Here is a 21,800-nt window from a genome sequence, read left to right on the forward strand (position 1 = left end):
GAATTGCAATGTTTATTAGTTTCTTAGCATAAAAATAATTATGAACCATACGAGATTACTTAATTTTTTCTTAGATGCAAGTTCATATACTTGTTCACAAATTTCATAAATAGGGCCTACGCCCAGGGCCGCCGAGAAAGGGGGGGGGGCAAAGGGAGCAAGTGCATATGGGCCCATGAACAGTAAGGGCCCGTCAGATTAAGCGAGTCTGATAACTTTTTATCATCACGAATAATTATTCACAGATACATACCAGGACTATAAAATTCTGTAAGAACATTTGTTACATGAATCTGACATATTAACCAGCAATAGTAGAATTAATACCAATTACCACTTCACTATGTAAATGTTTAACTTTTATATAATAGAATATCGGTTTCCCACGTTAACAATCATCGACACAACACTTGACGGTTCCGGGATTTGCCTGAAATATATTCCCGTCATACCAAACACATTCAATTGGCTTGTCCTCTTAATTACCAACCCCTGCCAGTCCACCGCAATATGCTAGTGGACTCTCCCAAATCCAAGCCGCAGGATCAAGTTTCCTTTTCAGTAGGGGCTACATAGTATGTTTCTTGACGAAACTTTCGTCTTTTCGTTATCATTTTTCTAGTAAATTCTGCTAATTAGTGTTACCAGTGGACAATGGACAAGTAGAAGCAAGTCGGGAGCTGAGAAGCGCAAGGAGAGACAGAAAAATTGGTAGATATTAAGAAACGGAGTAGAACTTTGTTTGACGTTGGTGTGAAATTGAGCGACCTTGGAAAACTAAAAAGTAGCAGACAAATTGTGTCATTGAATGTGTTGTTCGAAAACAAGAGCCTTTCCAAAAACAGTATTACAATATTTTCAAAACTCAAGAATGGAGAATGTGTTCCCAGAGACTGGCTAGTGTGGAGTGGAACAAATCAGGGAAAATAGTACAGTGACATATGTTTCACTTTACATTAGCCAGTCTCTGGGAACACATTTTCCATTCTTGAGTTTTGAAAATAATACAGGAAAGGCTCTTGTTCCGTCACTTAGAAAGTTATTAGGCAGGTTGGGAGTACTTTTTCATACAACACATTCAATGACATTTACAATTTGTCTGCCATTTTTAGTTTTCTAAGGTCGCATGTTACTTGCCATGACTCAGAGTTAGGAACTGGTATGTAAATTTGTTTCACTTGCACATATTAACACTTCATTTTTACTATTGTTTGCTTGTTCTGATTCAATACTACTGTTATCATTTCTAAACAGCCACAACCATCAGTATTCACTTCTAGGCATGAACTGTCTTCATTTTTGACAACCTGAACAGACGGGCTTGAGATTGGTTCATTTTTTGCACCTTCACAAGCAATACTCAATTTCACACCAACTTCAAACACAATGAAGGAAATAAAAATGTATTCAGAGTAACAATGTGTCAAGAGAGACTGAGTAACTTGGCCTCCTTAGTCTGGCGAGCGATCTTGCTAGGTCTTTAAATTTTGATGATATAATTGATGATTTTGTGTCAATGAAGTCAAGGAGAGTTGTTTGTTGATGTGGCCTGCAAGTCAGAAATTACAGCTGTTTAAGAATAATGTTTTATGAAAACGAAATGAAACAAACGACAACGAAAAGACGAAAGTTTCGTCACGAAACATATTATGTAGGCCCTACTGAAAAAGAAGTGTGATAACTATAATATATTTCATTGTAACAAAAGTGTATATTTTTAGATTCGTATCTGTGTATGGGGTTATCTTTTATTTATTTTGCAAATAATTGTTATGGTCAGAATAATTGGTAACTTGTCATTTTTTAACTTTTTTTTTTCAACGGGGCCCGAGCACAATAATGCACAGGGGCCCATAAATCCTGTCGGCAGCCCTGCCTATACCTATTGGATTAATACCTAACATGTATTAATGAACACATATATTCTCTCACTTATTGGTAAGGAAATTTTTTAAATTGATTTATTCAGTATGTTGTTGTTAACTAATCCTGAGTTCTTGGCAATAAAACCATTATTAACTCTCTTGCTTTCCAATTAGGAGAGGATTTATTCAATATTACTCAGCATTAAACAAATGATTAGACAACTTCATTGCTATATGCAAATAAGAAGGGATTTGAAAGGAGTCTATTGTAAACCATTTTAAAGCATTTCCCTGAAGAGTCTTAAGAAAGACGAGAAACCTGGCAAAATAACCATCATCCAGATTATCACAATGCAGCAAAATTAATATATATTTTTTTCCTTTTCCTAATAACTCAATCTAATATAATTGTTCCAGACAGCATTAGAAGAGAAGGACTATTAATATAATAGTACAGAAACATCAACTGGCAGTGTGTGGTACGGTACTGCACATGCGCAGTGTGTTGTAAGCGAAACGTACAATAAGGAAGCTCCAAATTTTATTTCCGTATCTGTACAAAGAGAGTTATCACATTTGGCTGCAATTCATTTTCCAATTCTAGTGACTAGGGAGTGAAAAGTTAAACTAATCTCACACACAAAGATGACATCTACTTTCCCATTATACATGTTACATGTTTTACAACAATTCAGTTCCTTTATCATGTTGCTAATGATATTCTTGTTTATAGTTTATTTTCTTGAACTATAATTCAAAATATACAGGGCGAGTTTTAAGTCCACTGACAAACTTCAGGGGGTGATTCCTGGCTGAAAATTGAGCACAAAAGTTCATATTATCACCTTGTGTCCGGAAATGCATAGTTTCCACGGTAGATGGCATTGACGACATTCTCTCATAACTTGCAATGTGCGTTTTGTGTGTTGCAGATAGTGTGATTTAAGCAACGTAGAAGCACAATGGTCTGGTATTCATTCCAGGAACAAGATGATATACCGAAAAATGGCTCCAAATGTTGTGTGATGTGGGTCTGTCTGTCAGGGTAGGTGGCTTGGTACATCCGTGCTACCTCTCGACCGTTTCCACCTGCTTGACCAAACACGAACACCATTTTGGCTTCTTCCTGGAATGAATACAGGACCATTGTGCTTCTACGTTGCTTAAATCACACTATATGGAACACACAAAACGCACACTGCAAATTATGGGAGAATGTCGTCAGTGCCAACTGCTGTGGAAACTATGCATTTCCAGACACAAAGTGATATGAACTTTTGTGCACCATTTTCAGTCAGGACTCACCGCCTGAAATTTGTCGGTGGACCTAAAACTCACCCTGTATACATAAATGAAATCATTTATTACCAGAAGACAGATCCATTTTCAAGATATAACATAAAAGGAATTAATTCCAAAAAGTAACATCAGAAAAAATCGAGCCACTCTATAGATGTGCTGAATTCAGTAATACTAAGGTTCTCTACACCTAAAGTAAGGAGCGGGTTTAGGTAGCAATGAGTATTATATTATGCAATAATTTTTGCCCATGACCAGAGGGAAGTCGTAATAAGCAGAAAAGTATTAAAAGCGGGTATGTTATATGTAGGATATTTGAACACACTCTCTTATAGAATGGGTCAAGTGACTGGGAAAAATGAGCATTAAAGATAGAAAAGCATTATAAGAGGGGGTGTGATATCGAGATTTCACCACAGTCTAGTATATACAGTCGCAAAGCTTGGGGTGATTTTTTGCATTTCTCGCGAAAGTTGCTAGCCGCTTGGAGCGCTGTGTGTACTAGGAACAACAGACTGTGTCACTGGCATCATGATCTAATACAGGCCGTAAGGCAGACCATGTGACTCGCTTAAACCAATCACGAAGGGCGGCGTTTCAACCATATAAATTAATTGGAATGCATTAAAAGTAACATATATTTCTCTAAAATGCAGTGTAATTGCATTAATAAAATTTAAAACAATGATTAGGAGACACTTCAGACATAATTCCTTGCGAGTTAAGGTGTAATATTATTTTTGGTATGAAAATTACGTTATTTGTATGAGTAATAGACCTACCTGCCTTTATTTCGATTAAATATTGCGAAATTATTGTACATTCATTTATGCACGATTCAATAATTTTCAGTTGCACCGCACGAATATTTAGATATGTTGAAATTATGGGTTATGTTTACTGTCCCAGTTGCCCCTTTCTGTCTAATTTTAGTGGTCTCCAATGCCCTGCCATTCATATGGAAATATTATAGGTTATGTTTACTATATCTTATATTCCTAAATTCGCAATTATACATTATAATTAAGCATAATGGCATGTATGATATTCCGCACATTCAATTTGTCTGTATTTTAATACTACAATTGAGTATTGAATTATTGTATTTATCTACTACCTAAGAGACGAAGTAACAATCGTACGTACACTAATTTCATAAGGGTGGTATGATAAATTTTCTGTCTTTATCAAGGAAGGTAGATGTGCTATATTAAAATCACCTCAAAATAGCTTCCATTCTAAACTTAAAATGTTGATGCGAAAAGATTATGTTAACATGTAAAATTCTCTTCACATTAAAATAACACAGTTTTGTAATTATTTCTGCAACATATTATGCAACAAGATGTAAAGGGAACTTATGGACACATTACACTAAATAAAACTTAGCTATGATACGCAATAAAGTTCTAATATAATAATTCACTGAGCTCCATACACTGAAATAGAAAACCCGAACATATATTATGGCCTGGTCTAGATCGAAAAGGCATTGACTGTGCTGTATTTCGCATTGTTGTGAAAAGTTGTGTAAACTGTGAAATCTTCGTTATCGGTTGTAATAACTGTAAATGGCTAAAATACAATAATTTGAGTAATAATATGGGACAAGGAGACGTTTGTTGCACTATTAATTCTAAGAAAAAGAGGTCAGAATTATCCTTCCGAAAGATCCAGGAAGGTGAGTTTATAAAATATAATATATACTTTATGAAAATAATATATAAACCTTATGTATTTCGTATTTCAATAAGGGAAGGAAGGTGTTAATTTTTCAAAAGAACACGATATCAAACGTACAATACATTTTATCGTCTGCTAGGGAAAGAGTCTGTGATGAGGCGATAGTAGCGATCCTGGTGGCTAGCAACTATCTATGGATGCATATTTCAACTGTCTATGTTTGCATATTTAGTAAGTATTGAGCTTCGCAACTGTATATACTAAACTGTGATTTTACTGTATTTGGTCGAGATAGTAAGATTACTTACCATACTTCAGCACTTTTTCTGCATTGTGTATGTATGTATGTATGTATTTATTCACACAGAAATGGGTAAATACCCAGTGGCAGTGGAACTAATTACACTCAATAATTACAATAATAAATTAAAATTCATAATATTAATAAAATAATAATAGCAATATATAATATGTATGTGTATGTTAACGAAACTAAAACTGAACTTCAATACAGCACTTGCTTTTGTTTTAAAATATTTTGTGTTATTTAACTTAATGAAATACTTACAAATTGCCCTTCATCAATACCAATAACGTCATAATTGAAGGCTTCAGTTTTTACTTCTTTGATCTCTCTGGCAGACACAGCTCTTAATGACTGCTGATCATGACTAATAATAACATCATCTTCAGTGTAGCGATTATCATTTGCATATTTCACAATAAGACATGTGTATTTTGCTATCTGGTAACGTTTCAAGCGTCGAATTAGTTCTGTGGTTTTTCCAGAAAACATTGGACCAAATATTACCTGAAAATAAAAAGTATGAATTCTACTGATTTTTACACAAATATCAAAGAACCAAATACACAGGCAACAACAAAGTAATTAGGGCTAGGATTTTGATGAAATTGCATCTTTTTTCTAGTAAGCCAGAAACATAGCTGCTTTAGTATTTATGCGTTATGCAATAAACTGAGTGATTTAAGACATATTTGTTAGGGCATTTTTTTGCCTGCTTCAACTCATAAGAGCATCTTTTGTTTTATTCGATTATTTTTTTAGGCATTTTCATTTAATTTTGGCCATAAATCCCCATTATTAATGTAAAATAATGTCTATTTCCTTTGGCACTTTCTTGACATATTTTGTCCATTAATATTCATTAGTTTGTGCATTATTTTAATAGTTTTTCTACACAAATATGGCTATTTTAACGTAGTACACCCCACGTAATGGATCAACCCAACCATCCCTTCAATATAGACTCCTCTATACCTGCTAATTCCAGATAAGAGTGGCCTTGTGATAGACTACACGGAAACTAAAAGTAAAGTAAATCCATGGTGCTACAGCCCATGAAGGGCCAAGACCGACCAGCAGACTGCTGACCTCACATCCACATGCTGACACAAAGGTGAATGATCATACATGGAAACTACATCAGATAAAATAATTAATTAAAGTGTACTACTTAGAAAAAATTATGTAAAATTTAATTTAATTACTAGTGTAAATATTAAATAGTACAAAACCTCTTTTCCTACTAAGGCAATTATGTAAGATCAATTTTTAGGGCATTTTTGAAAGATTTTTAGGTCATAAATGCATTGCTTTTAGGACATTTTTTCATGATTTATAGGTCATCAAAATCCTAGCCTTAAAATAATTAATAAATTAATTACACAGGCAACAACGAAATAATTACTAAATTAGTTAACTAGTAAATATTCTAATAGGCCTACATTGCTGTCCCATATAATCCCTTCTAGTTTATCTTCAAGAACTAAATTAATTAATGTCTTCAGAGAAATGACACCAGAAGTCAGGTGTGTGTGCTTGAATACCTCAGTATATATCTTTATTACTTTCTGTCTTGATACAGTTTAATTTCTATTTAGGTTGGTTTATTAATTGGAATTTTCCTCAGTCTATGTGAGTGAATACTGGTAACTTCATTTGTTCTTTATAGTCTACGCAAATATACAAGAATGTGGAAGTGTTGCTTAGGATCATCTTAGTCATATCAAGCAAGTTCTTCTTGCAAAGCAGAACTATCTTTCAGTGCCCTTCGAAAATTAAAATTGACAAATTTGTACTATCAAATGAAAGACGAAAGCACATTTTCATATCCCTGGTGTCAAAACAGTCTGAGTTAAAGAAGGGCCATAGTCAATCTGCGAAATATTTCAGTTGTCCCAGCTACAACATTTAGTTTTACTCTGGCTGAGGGATGTGTCCCCTCAAAATTTAGAAGCAGGCATGCCATACTTAAAAAAAAATGCACAGAATTTTTATTTTATATCACATTACAAGTTTAACACAAGTGAAATAACTTTTATAGTATTTCAAAGTGATTCTGTTGCAACAAAATTAATAAAGGCACTTCCAAAAATAGGCCCACTACTTCTATTAAAAAAGAAATACAACCTTATAAATTAATTTTTAACATTACCTTGTATTTTTGTTTATAGATGGATTTAATTACCCTCTTCTTTAAGAAAAGTCATTAAATTAATCTTGTTTTTTGAGATGGCTTATAATACCTATTTTTTTCTACATAAAATTAGTGAAAAATCTGAGAATCGTTCTGCTGTGTATTTCTTGTAAATATTCCCATTCTCTATAATAATGAAAAAACGAAACACGCACTCAACAGCAAAATTGTTAAAATTTCATCAATACAACCCATGTACTTGAGGAAATCATCCACTGTAGAATGTTAGTTTCTAATAAAATTTTCCCCTAAAATATCGTGTATGTTTTATCCAGCAATTTAAAAAGTTTCAATTTCCACAATTTTTTTTTTTCTTTTTTATCGCTCAGTCATTTGATGTAGAATACTGTCAACTATTTCATAATACAACCTCAAATAATATTTCATTTTACGAGAAGTTCTTGATTACCTTCTACATTTAATCAAATGATGACAACTCTTAACACCTTATTTTTTTTCAAACAGTATATAACATCTAAAAACACCCTTCTGCAAAAAAAGATCGGAGAATATAGGCCTATCTATAATAGCATACAAAACTGACACTAAAACCAAACTCAAACCCATGACAAGGAAATCTGTTTTTCTGTTAATCATCAGGACTGTGATGTTATAAAGAAAACTTTCCCAAAACTTGCTATATTTATTTATTTTCAGTTTCCAAAGGAGTAACAATTCGAAAAATTGAATATGAGAGTCTAAAGCACAGATTCTTTCAGACAATTTTGATAATAACATGTAAGTGCCATAAGAAAGACATTTCTAAGAAATTTTGCAAGTTTAATGTTAAAAATGGCATGCAAACAAACTGAATTAAACATGTTTGCACAGCATTGCAAAAAATATAGCATTAATAGAGCTATATTTCTGTTTTATACCAAACTACAGACCAATAATTCTCTTGCTATCACTACAATCCCAATATTATGACTGAGCAACAATCTATTCTTATAAATGCTTAAATACATGCACTGATGACCAGGGCTTGAAAAAGGCACTTGTCAACTTATCTGTAATGAGTGAAAAAAATTCTGATTTTTTAAATTGCACTTCTGTAGTTAGACTACGCTGACTAGTGAAATTTTTGCCTGACTGGTGAGTCATCAAAACATTTTTGAAGTACTGTTGATAATTGTTTCTAAGCAGTATGATGATCTTCATTATCCTCGCTATATACAGAGCGGTCTATAACATTGTAATAAGTTGCCAATGAGCTCTGGTTGACATTTGATTTTTACTGATATCATCCTTAGTTTTGTTGACTTCAATAATAGTGACTAGGATTACTTTTGGTTGACGTTTGTAATGATGTACGTACCATATGTCTTAGTTGAAGATTGTGGCTTAATATGACACCACAAAAATGTACATTACAACAAAGGATTTATCTTGTCGAGTGTTACTTAATAACGAAGAACTGTGGAATAGTGGATGATGTTTGATTTTACTGACATCATCCTTAGTTTTGTTGACTTCCGTAAAAGTGAATAGATCTATTTTGACTGCGCGATTATTTTGATTTGATTCACACTTCCTTTGTTGAGAAGCCTTGAACTGAACTGCTGGTTGTTAATTTCCTTAATCTTTAGAGATTCCACAGGACATGATTGCCTCGATTAACACCCACACCATCTTGGTATACTGGAGAGCCCAAATTGTAGACTATGTTCTCAACTGTGATGAATTCTGACCAGCCTCTTTATCTGTGTAGCCCTCACCAAGGAATCAGTGTGGGAGAGATTCTGGGAAGTGTGACAACTACAGTCATAGAACTTTTAACATCCCTACAGTAATACATAATGTTTTAATTCATATTCTTTTGTTATGTTTGTCAGCACTATTTCATAGTATTCACTGTTTTTTCATTTATAAGCTAAATAGCTAGAGTCAAGTGCCTGTTGTGTTAGGTAAATAAATATACCGCTCATGGGCTGCAATGGTGGCACAACTTAAATATAAAGTTTTGAAATAAATGAGTTTAAAGTTGTACTTAGTACTGAAATGCAGAAATCATATGATTAATTAAATTAACAGTAAGCATTACTAAATGGCCCTATAATAATAATAATAATAATAATAATAATAATAATAATAATAATTTATCTGAATAACAGCCAGAGGCCAATTACAGTTCAGCATAATACACAAATAGAAGATACAAAGGTGCAAAAATAAATAAAATAATATCTTAAATCAAGACAAACATACATAAATAAAATTGAGAACAAGGACAGTAAATACTAATAAACAAAACTATACTTTAAAAGGATCTAAAATGCTCCCATGCAAATTGGCATATTTTATGCATCTACAGACTGGAGAAAGAGATTTTGAATTTCTGTTGTAAAATTTTTTTTGAAATCTTAAACCCTTTGTAGGAATGCGAAGGCTGATACTGTTTATGATAGGCTCACAATCAATATCACCCTTGATAACTTTGCAAAAAAATTGATAATCAAGATTTTGACGTCTAGAATAACGGCTACAACAGTTAAAATATTTAATAATAATAATAATAATAATAATAATAATAATAATAATAATAATACAAAATTTTTATCCCGTCAATACTTTTGCCATGGTTATGATTTTTCTTTTCAGTTGTGCCACTATTGCAACCCATGAGCAATATCAGATACAGGGTTCTTTCACATACCATAAATCTATGTCACGGACCTTCCAGCTTTACTTTTCTCCCAAAGGATGTCATGCTAAGAATTTTATTGCACATTAACATCCATCATCCTCAGAAGGTTTGAACTGAATCCAGGAATCTCAGTCCCAACTTAATAACTGTAGGACCACCAGGGACAACTCACTTCATAAGAACCTGATTTAATAGTCCCCAGCCATCTTAAATTAGACCTCTGATTGAGGTTCTGGTTAATATGCACATCTATTATTAGGCAGTACATCTCACTTGACGATATGCATCAGAGGAAAAATATATCTTAAGTCTGATTAGTGAAATGTTATTAGTCAGTGATGTATGCAATGGAGGGAGAAAGGTACTGGCCCATTGTCTTCTGGCTTGCTGTCTCAGGAGAGATGCCTCACTGATGTTACATATGAGATTCCACAAAATTTGAACCTATGTTTCTGGCAGGGAGAAATGATGTATAAGCCACACAGCTAACAGTGCTTCTTATATAACTATTAAAAAAATAGACTAGAGAACTATTTCCTGTTTTTTTTCTTTGTTTTTTAAGACACTTTATCAACTGCTATAGTTATCTAGCATCTGAATGAGATGGTGACAATGCCAGTGAAATGAGTCTAGGCTCCAATGTCGAAAGTTACTTAGCATTTGTTCGTATTGGGTTGAGGGAAAACCTGGAAAAAAACCTCAACCAGGTAACTTGTCCCAACAGAATTTGGACCCGGGTCTACTCATTTCACGGTCAGACATCTAACCATTATTCCACAGTGGTGGACTTTTGTTAAAATGAAAATGTTACAAATGATAACGTCAATCTAAACACTAGTATAGAAAGGTACACAACTTCTATAAACTATTTATTTTCATTACAAAAGTCACTTTACATATAACTTCATAGTGTAAATGTGAATAATTTATGATAAAATACAAAATTTTACAGCAATTAACAAGTGAATACAAAAAGTCTATCAAACTATCCAAGGTTCTACATTTTCTTACTATTTAAAATATAAAAATTTATATCAACATGCAAAACTACAAGAAATGCATGTTATGCAATATTTATGCACTGAAGATGATACAATTGCGTCACAGTTTTGTCATCTAGAACAGAATAAGGTTTCCAAATATGATTATTCTGTTGGGCTACTTGTATTGTAGGTCTTCCATTACTTTACAGTACTCACTCAAAGAATAATTACCATTTTCTCTATTACCGTATCAGACATTTTCATATTAGTGTAAGCCTACACTATTTCTCTGTTTCTGCTTCCACAAGGCATACAAGTCATTCATTGTTTTTCATAAATAGGTACATTACAAAATACCGTAACAAATTTGTTTAAATTTGGAAGCACATAAACTGAAAAATCTTAAGATATACTAATACTGAAAATAACAATACATTTGACTTCGTAACTACTTATTTCATAGGTATTAGATTTTCAAATGAAAATAAGTATTCAGAATTGATGAAGCAGTTACTCACAATTTAAAACTATAATTTTTCTCTGCAGTAGTAATGTAACAAACCTATTTCATAAAACCAACCAAAGATTTTCTAATATAATAATATCTTGTCAGTTATTCAAAACAATATTAGTAATAAATATTAGAATGAAAGAAATTTAAGACTTAAAACATAAAAAAAATTACATAATAAAATAGAGCCAATATGATTTCATGGCCGACGAAAAGGAGACTAAGAAATAAATAATTTAAACAGACCACAAAAGATGTTTAAAGAAGATCTATATCAGAAAAAAAAATAGCTGAGTCAAGTACCTGAAAGACTGTGATGTAAATGAATACTGGAAAACAATGTATTTTCGAAAACAAATAAAATACTCGCAAGAAAATAACTGATTCAATAAAAAATATATATCCCTGCCTCTGAAACAAATGGTATTGAATTGCATGTAACTCAATGTTACTGACTTTACACTAAAAATTACTCATAGTTCGTGAACATATTAGATATGGACGAACCAGAATATTTGTAGCATGTGATATAAAGGTAATAAATTCTACAAATACAAACATTTCAAGATAACATCTACATATTATATAGACTACTATTGTATATGTTACCATTAAAACCCGAAATCTGACAAAACCAGTTTCAACTAGTAAAAATTATTTAAGAAAATGTAACTAGAAAGCGAGTTTTCGTAAGATCTAGAATCAGTGACAGGTTAGGTTTGGTTTTTTAAGTTTTTATTTGATAACAGCCTAAATAAACCAAACCTAACCTGTCATTCACTCTAGATCTTACGGGAACACACATTCTATCTATCTACATTTCTAAATCTAGCTTTTTACTAGTTGAAACTGGTTTTAACGGATTTCGAGTTTTAATGGTAACATATACATAAGAAAGTTGAAGAGTCCTCAAACAGAAATACACGTAAAAAGTTGACATATAAATGATACAAAGGATATTGTTCACCAAACTGGTAACTAATAATGGCTGCTGCAAAATCAGCTTTCTACCAATCAAGTTCTAACAATTCTGCCTATTTTCAATTACATTCCTATGCACTCAGATTTATCCATTACTTCTCACTGTCAACTTGTCTTTGTAATGGCGACTAGCATGTCAATTCTTTTTAACAGTGGGTATTTGACCCATCACAATATTAATTTCGGATATAATTTCATTTTCATAATACACACCTCTGCCGATTTCACAGCAACCAGTTACAGATCTGATGAATGTTACCCAGACCTCTTTCTTTCTAGTCACATATATCCAATACTGTAATTCTCTACCTACTCCAACTAATTCATATCACAGGGACTTACAACACATAACAATCAATCCCACTCAACACTCAGGCATAAATTTGAGAATATAACCAGCAACTGGCTTCAAAAACTCTTCTTTTAACAAAATTATGGTAAATGCATGATTTGGCCCAAAAAATTTATGCATCCACCACCAACTTATGACATTTAGCAGTCAAACTAAAAAAGTAGCATGTACCAACAGTTTAACATAATATGCTAGCATCTGAAGCATAAATCTGCAAAGTAGAAAAATACCGCAAGAGAAACACATTGCAATAAGGATAACTAACACTGAAATCAGAGTGTACAAAGACTGACCTCAGCTAGGCCTATGTGTCATGCTGGTTACAATGTGTCCAAAATTCAGGATATAGAAACACTAAACATGTACTGATCACCACAAACAATATAACACAATAGTAGCAACAAAATAATCAATGAGACAACAAAGAATGTCAGTGATTAAATGGTTTTCTTCTTGCCTTGACATTATCAAACACATTTATCACATTCTTAAAGTCCAGTTTCAAAGTCAGTTCATTTTTTATTGTTAGTACACCCAGATAACTCAAACGCACATGCGATTTTCTCTTTTAGTGGTTTGTTTTTCGACAGTTTATCAATATCTATGTTTATCTAGCATCTGAATGATATGAAAGTGATAATGCCAACAAAATGAATCCAGCATCGAAAGTTACCTAGTATTTGCTATTCATGGGTTGAGGGAAAACCTCAGAAAAAACCACAACCAGTAACTTGTCCAAACCAGGATTTGAACCCGGCCTTACTCAATTCACAGTCAGGCATACTAATTATTACTCCACAGCGGTGGACGAAAATTTATTTTCAACTCGATTTTTTTTCTTTCCTAAAAATTTTACAGCCCCTACAAAGTTGCTTTCCTGGGCCTAGATCCATATGGCCCATGCTTAAATAATGTATGATCCATACAATTTCATGCCAGTCAACTTTTCTTATGCAAAAAATATAATTCTTTTTAAATAAAGACTACTTTACTTATTATCATATTCCATATGAATAATTTCCAGAATCAGTAGATAACTAATTACATATTATGAACAAATCTATTGATTTGTTTAGGACATGTCATTGTATATAGATGACAATCCAAAAACTACTAGGTTCTGTATAATCATGAATGCTGAAAGCATTTATTTCTGTGAAAAGACTCTAAATATATTTTTCGCAGCATCATAATGCTTCCTCTACATACTTTTTATAATTAAGAGAGTCAGACTTCCCCAAATTCTAGAAGAGGTTAGGGTGTTGTTATGTTACAAACAATGGATACTATGTGTTCTGAAACGCCACTACAGCCACAGTGATTGTGAAAAGCCATTTAAAATACAGGCAGAAAAAGACCAAGTAACCAAATACACTCTGGTATTAGGAATACAGGATGAGTAGGGCAGTATGGCACACATTAACTATGAAATAACTGCTCTTTTCAGAAGCAATCAGCAATCTCCACAGTGAAACAAACAAAAAATTATAATTTTATGTGACACTTAATCCATGCTTAAAACCCATATCATTTCAGTTAAACACATCTGAATATTATTACCTTCTGACTCATATCAACATTATAAATCCACAATACTAAAAACTTCGAGTTAGCATTAATATGGTCTTACAACTGAGCTTGGTAATGGTAGATATTAGTATAGGACTCGCAAGTACGGATTACCGACGGAAGGAATGCGAATCAAACACTGCGATAAGGAAGAGTGGGCGAGAGGGAAGGTCACGAGATAGCTTGAATGATAGTCAAGAGTACAGTCGGAAGAGAAATGACCGATAGAATCAGTCTTGCGTTGTGACTTGTGATAGTTACATTACGACTTTAGTTTGTTCCATTGCAAGTCTTGTATCGCACAGTATTATTATTTCATTCGTAAACATATTATGTTGCGTGTTTAATTAGCTTCGAATTTTTCTCTTGCTACGTTCTTTATTTCCACAGCGATGTCCTCATTTGTTCATCTTCTTGGAAGAGACAGTACTTCTATCGGCTCTCTCCTCTCCCCCCTCGGCGTGCCTACATACACACATCAAAACAGACAGCAACGCCACCATTCGTTTTCGGTAATCGTTTCTTGCGTGAGCTATAATTGAGTTTAAATGGAACTCTACTGCTGTTGGTTTCGCATTGTGAGGAGTTGATTTTGCTTCCTCACAAATGCAGTAACTTTTATTTTTCGGGAAGAAGGGAGTACCAGATGTGAACACAGTCCTCTAACATTTAGTTTTAGTTTTACTTTTTCATTTTCATGTCCACCACTCTGAATAAATTAGTCTCTAGCTTAAAGGTACTATTAAATAAATGAAGTAACTTAGTAGTATTTTATGCAAGAAAAAGAAAAATGATCATACTACTACTAAATTACTGAACAATAAATTTATACATGTTTTGTATTATAATAACTTTTGAATGCTAGCCTATGTAAAGAAATATCACAATAATCAATTTTCTTCCTTCTTTCTCAACTAAAGTAATAAAATAGACTTTTGAAAATACCATCATGTATGCACACAAAAATGAATAACTGCTTCTTTATTGTAAAATGAACTTCACATTTTAAATAATTAGCTACCCACTCTTTCTTACTTTGTAAGTCTATTTGCTTTAAATAAACTCAGACTCTTATGTCCACTAGAAGAACTAAAATTTTGAAATGTGACAGAGAAACATTTATCGAGATCCGAGGTAAGCTTAACAGCCTGTTATCTGGCTGAGAAGCAGCTAGGCACTAGTGCGAGAAGTGGGCATGCACACATGGGTACATTACACCAGATCTTTGCTATCTACATATCTGCTGTTACAAACAATCAACATTTTCAATAATTATAGACTGCTGTTTTATAACTTCTCAAATTATGACATACCGATACTGTCAGTTATGTTTATTACACAACTTACAGTTACAGAAAAATCCAGGTTTTTCAGTGCTGTGGCGTTGAAAATAAGTCAAGGATGGAAAAGTGAGGATCTTTGTGAAAGTGAATAACAATTTCATAAAAATATATGAATAATATATTGCAGATTTGCTGATATGGCGATGTTAGCAAAAGAAAAAAAGAAATGATATTAAGCGATATGCTACTGGAGCTAAATAACAGCTGTGGGCAATATGGGATGAAGATAAATGCAAACAAGACAAAGACCATGGTTGTCGCAAGAAAAATAAAGAGGTAAACTTGCGAATTATAAATGAGGCAGTACAGAAAGTAAACAGCTTCAAATACTTGGGATGTACTAGACGTAGTAACAGCAGCTCCAGCTAGGAAGTCAAAAGGAGGATAGCAATGGCAAAGGAAGCTTTTAATAGAAAAAGGAGTATCTTCTGCAGACCTCAGGAAAAAGAACTAAGGAAGAGACTAGTGAAGTGCATTCTGTGGAGTGTGGCATTGTATGAGGCAGAAACATGGACATTACGACGAAGTGAAGAGAAACGAATAGAAGCATTTGAAATGTGGATATGGAGAAGAATGGAACGTGTGAAATGGACAGACAGAATAAGAAATGAAGTTGTGTCGGAAAGAGTGGATGAAGAAAGAATGATGCTGGAACTGATCAGAAAGAGAAAAAGGAATTGGTTGGGTCACTGGCTGAGAAAAAACTGCCTACTGAAGGATACAATGGAAGGAATGGTGAACAGTAGAAGAGTTCAGGGCAGTTCAGATGATAGACGACATTAAGATATGTGGATCATATGCAGAGACTAAGAGGAAGACAGAAAATAGGAAAGATTGGAGAATGCTGGGTTTGCAGTGAAAGAACTGCCCATGGGCAGAAAATGTATGTAGGCCTATGTATGTAATATATTGCAGCGAATGGGGGACATTTTGAGCAATGAATGTAAGTACAAATTCTACAATTCTTATTGAATACAGGTGTGTGATTTGTGGTAACCAAGTCATAGCTAGGAAGGAACTGGCACCACCTACCTTTGGATCACGATAAATGCTTCTCATTGCATAATAATTATAAAATAGGTCTATGTAAAATTTTCAAATTTATTTTTTCAAGAAAATGATAATGGCAATGGCGATGGTAAACGAAAAGCAAACATTTATAGATTCTTCCCCCCCCCCCCTTGTACCTTCTTGACTACATTTGCAATGTTCAAGTCTCACAAATTCCTAAAACATTTAGAATGCTCGCCTCTATTGTAATGTTATAACTACAAACACACATATTCATAATGATACAACAATGCTAATATTTCACACATGCACTTAAAATTCACACGTTTACAAGTTTAATAACAATATCAAGTATTCTCCTCAAACAATATTTTGTTTTAATGCACGAGAAAACACCTGTTTTTTATGTTATGATTTTCGAATATTAACAATGTATGGAATTTTTTGACAATTCTTCTCATATGATTCAAATATCCAGCATGACCCATACAAAATTGATCACCACGAAAACTTCAAATCTACTAAACTGTAATTCTGTCCTAAAACCTATTAAAATTCAGTCTAGGTCGTCATAAATACAGTCACCCTTTTAAAGAGATGAGTTAACAGAGGTAAGTGGCATGTGAATTTACTGCCTTATATTAAATGCAAACGACAGGGCCTACTATGGGCTCAATTTTCTTTTTAGTAGTATGCCTACATTTAAGTTTAGTTTCTGAGACCTTGTTATAGCTCTCATTAAAAGAGAACACGCTTCTTTCTATCAAGACGTCATGGTTTCGTAATAGTCGGCTAATTTTCAATGAAGAAAATATGTATTTCAATACTTGCATTTAAAAAGTCTTCCTACATACAATGAACCCCTACAATCTATCGCTATCAGTATATTTAAAGGCATCAGTCCTATAATCTACAGGTATATTAAAAGGCATCAGTCAGTCTCACAATTATGTTTCTTCAGTTTTTTCCCAAGGAAGAAGAGAGTTCGTTTTTCCTCCTCTGAGTAAGCGCACAACAGATAAGGCCATTTTTTCCTCTGCCTCATTCAAAGGTGTTTTACCATTTGAATTTTTTAAGTCCAAAAGGGGACCGTATTTTAGAATTAAGTCCACTAGCCTCGCATTTCCCGTAAAACTTGCGTAATGCAAGGCAGTGTTTCCCCCAGAATCCTGAATATCAAGATCACAGTTGCCAGTCTCAAGAATTAATTTCGCTGCTTGAAAACGCTGGTTTTGACAAGCAAGATGCAATGGCGTTACACCTCTTGTTCTAGTTACAACATTAATCTGAGCTCCCGCATCAAGTAGGAGCCTCACCACATCTGTCCGTCCATGCATTGCTGATATATGCAAGGGAGTAAAGCCATCGGAGTTGCAGGCATTGACATTCAGAATCTCTTTATGAAATTTAATATCACATTCAAAATTATCACTACTATCTGGTTGACACTTTTCGCAAATGCACAATGGATGACACAAAGACCTGATGTCTGTTGCAGACTGCACTTCACTATCACTTGACACTGAAACGGGGCCATCCAAGCCAAGATAAAAGGATGCTAATCTAGTATCACCAAACGCAATTGCTCGCAACAGTTTTTCCACTTTCATTATCTGTTCTGTTGACTGTGGACGTACTCCATGTTGTTCCTTTCCACGATTAATTACATGCCTATCTGCTATTTTCACACTGTCGTCTGTAAAATCTAATGCCGGTTTGGAAGCAACTGCAATATCAATGCTTCCTTTGTCTGGACTACTTTCAACAATCTTCTCTTGCATTAAAGATTTTGAATTTTGAACAATTTTACTACTAATGAGCAATTTTGAAACATGTAAATTGTGAGCATAATCCAATGGTGTTAGTCGACGTTTATTTTCTACATGAGGTGATGCTCCATATTCTAACAATATCTGCACTATATTCTCATATCCCCAACGTGCGGCAAAATGCAGAGGAGTATCACCGTTGCTATTTTCTGAATTTGTGTTCAGTTTTGAACCTGTATGTTCCGCATAATATAACAATGCTTTGACACATCCCTCATGGCCGTTGTTTGAGGCTAAGTGAAGAGGTGTATTACCATCGTTATCAGGAGTGTCAATCACTGCCCCAAAATGCACTAATAAAAGTAAAGCATTCTGATGGCCTTTGGCCGCTGCATAGTGAAGAGGTGTAGAACCACTGTAGTCAGATGCATCCTTATTTGATCCTGCAGATAGCAACAACTCTACAATAAGTGGACGTCCAAAGAGGCAAGCAACATGCAGGGCAGTGAAGCCTCTATCATCACACGAATGAATTGTAGGTGTTGTATCACGAAAACTTTTAGTAAGCAGGCTTTCACATTTATCACACGAACATAAAGGATGACAAAGACGGGGAAGCAAGTCCTCATTCTTCAAAGAACTGTCTGAGAATTTTGAGTTATTGGTGATGCAACTTTTGGACAAAATCTGTTCAACATAATCAATATTCCCTAGACGAATTTGATCAAAGAAGTATGTTATACATGATGATTCAACTATTGCTGGTCTTCCTTTTTTACTCTTTTCAGGTACTGCTTCAACAGTACAACAAATGTCATCATGATTTTCATAAACGTGTTGAGCTTCAGGTGCAGATGGACCAAGAAGAATGCCAGATTTTATATGTTCAATAGCAGCTTCTAGAGTAGTAATGAGAAAGCTATGTTCATCAACATGACACGTGCTGCAAGAAGAAAACCGAAACTGTTTCATATACGTCAAATGTGCAATCCAATTTGGAAGACTTGTTTTAATAATAAGAAATACTATCATTGGTAATAAATCATCAGCAGCAACAACATTCCCACCCACAACATCTGTGGCGATGTTAGGTTTTGAAATGGATAATATCATTCTTTTCAAACAACCAATTTTTCCAAGAACAGTGCTATATCCTTCAATTCTCGATAATTCTCCCTTTGCTCGCGGCACTGCCTCATACAAATCTGACCTTACTTCAAGATCTCGCAACTGAACATCAGAAAGATTACGTATAACCTTGTTGAGACAAGCGTCCTCATACGCAGTACAAGCTGTTATGCCTTTTATCAATTTTTTATAGATCCCATGATGTACGTAAGTTTCTACAGAAAGTTTCACATTGTCTAGCAGGTGTTTCTCTTCATTTGATTTTTCTCTAAGCCTAGAATCTTTCAAAGCAATCTGTAAACAAGACGTATATAATGTACCAATTACATCTCTCTGAAACTGAAGAGGCTGAAGTTCAAGATTGGTGTTTACAGTCAGAAAATCTTGAATAGCTTCATCCATTTTTTCCAATATTTCTCTCCCTGCACTCTGTGTCCATAAAAGATCTATACAATCTCTCAAAGTCTGAACAGTCACTATTCTCTTTTCATCACTCTGACCACAACTGATATGTGTATGTCTTTCCAATGGGCATTCTACACAAATTACTTTGTACTTTAATAAATCATCTGTATAAAATGTTTCTTCAAAAAGAATATGTGTACTGTATGGTCTCGAAATGTCATTTTGTTCCACCGTTATCACTCTATTACATATCTTTATTTCCTTATCATTTAGAGTTCTGAAATGGCTTTCTGGTAATTCGTCACTTGGAACAAGAATATGGCTAAAAAAGTCCTCATGAGTAAGTGTATATTTTGGTAACGATCCAGCACGAGGAACACATATCACCCAACCTTCCAGTGTGGCTTTCAGAAATATATCCTTATGATCGGTTTTCAGTACTTGAAAAAAAGAGTTTTCATTCAAATCTTCATCATAACACGAATCCATATTATAAAACGAATAACAAGTTCGTTGAATGCAACTAAAGTGAACAGTAATAATTTGCAAACAGAATAATTTCAATATAAACTTATATTACTTTTGTAACATGTTATATGAATACAACCTAACCTCGGTGTCACCATTTCATTACAATTCCCTAAACCTAAACCCAAAGAGATCAGATATATAGCAGCGGGTGAAGACAAAGTATCGACGATTTTAAGCTTACCTGAATCTGACCTTTGTCAAGAGAGTGATTATCCCGGGATTTAGTATTTTCCATTATGTTCCTCGGATACTTCCAACCACTAATTATATTAAAGTTGTAAATGTTCAAGTAAGCCGGATTGCGCCAAAATGTGAAATATAATTCACCGCTTTTACCGCCTTTTCTTTCGATAAACTCGATTACTCTATTCTGTCAATATCGAAAATGTCAAAGATGAAAATATCTGTATTAATAATCGTTGGGTAATTAGGAACGAATCCGTTCAAATTACATTATTATCTTAAAGCCGAACAGGCTCTATTTCTAGGCTCGTGTTCAAGCCCAGGCAATTTTCGGTGAAGACGGAATTGCTATTTTATAAACCGGGCATTATTTCTTCACTTATAAATAAACATTCGGAAGCTCCTGACGTCATTAGAAAAAACCCGCGAACAATATTGTCACATTCTCTCTCGATAATTTCCCTCGTATTGGGTTAAAATTTCCCTTTTGCGAGTAACACTTTCTTACTTCACTGTCAGACATAATTGCACGCTATTTACATCTTCTCTTGCTTTCACCACCGATAGATAAAATGAACGCAACTGAACTGTCCACCTCTAATAACTGGGCAATGCAATCACAATGTGTGGGGAGGGGGGGGGGGTGTTGTAATGTTCTAAGAGTTCGGTGCTTGGTGCTGCATTGACTCATACCAGACTGCATTAGGAAGACGGACATCTTGCATGTAGCGCTCCTAGCGGATTGACCTTTCAAATCAAGCGGGAATTCAAATTTTCAATAAACGGAGCTGAATAAGAAAATCAAGAGTTCGTAAAGCTGCATCTACACGGTTCAATTTTCCATGCACGTACGCATGCAATCTGGGAAATATTCTGCTCAAGGCCAATTTACAATGAAAACGCAAATGTTAGCACAACATTAACGTAAGACATGAACACGTGATACCATTCACAATGAAAACGAAAGCATTAACGCTAGAACTTTGCACGACCTAAGTATCTATATCTTTGTAATGGAAGTGGGAACCAATCTGGCATTTAC

At 34.1% G+C, this 21,800-nt stretch overlaps 2 protein-coding genes across 2 annotated transcripts in view; both read right to left on the reverse strand.

Moving 5' to 3' along the window:
- Positions 1 to 20,964, reverse strand: part of LOC138701811 (thymidine kinase, cytosolic-like) — a 44,763-nt gene extending 23,799 nt beyond the window's left edge. The window contains exons 1-2 of the mRNA XM_069829081.1: positions 20,757 to 20,964; positions 5,416 to 5,658 (exon numbers count right to left, since the gene is read on the reverse strand). Of these exons, the coding sequence (XP_069685182.1) occupies positions 5,416 to 5,658; positions 20,757 to 20,810 (297 nt within the window). The 5' untranslated portion in view covers positions 20,811 to 20,964. The remainder of the gene's footprint in view (positions 1 to 5,415; positions 5,659 to 20,756) is intronic.
- Positions 16,909 to 20,712, reverse strand: LOC138701808 (ankyrin repeat domain-containing protein 27-like). Its single transcript, XM_069829077.1, has one exon. The coding sequence runs from the start codon at positions 20,531 to 20,533 to the stop codon at positions 17,690 to 17,692; it is 2,844 nt and encodes a 947-aa protein (XP_069685178.1). The 5' UTR covers positions 20,534 to 20,712; the 3' UTR covers positions 16,909 to 17,689.
- Positions 20,965 to 21,800: the final 836 nt, after the last annotated feature.

Source organism: Periplaneta americana, chromosome 6, assembly GCF_040183065.1.
Source record: "Periplaneta americana isolate PAMFEO1 chromosome 6, P.americana_PAMFEO1_priV1, whole genome shotgun sequence".
NCBI classification, from domain to species: Eukaryota; Metazoa; Arthropoda; class Insecta; order Blattodea; family Blattidae; genus Periplaneta; species Periplaneta americana.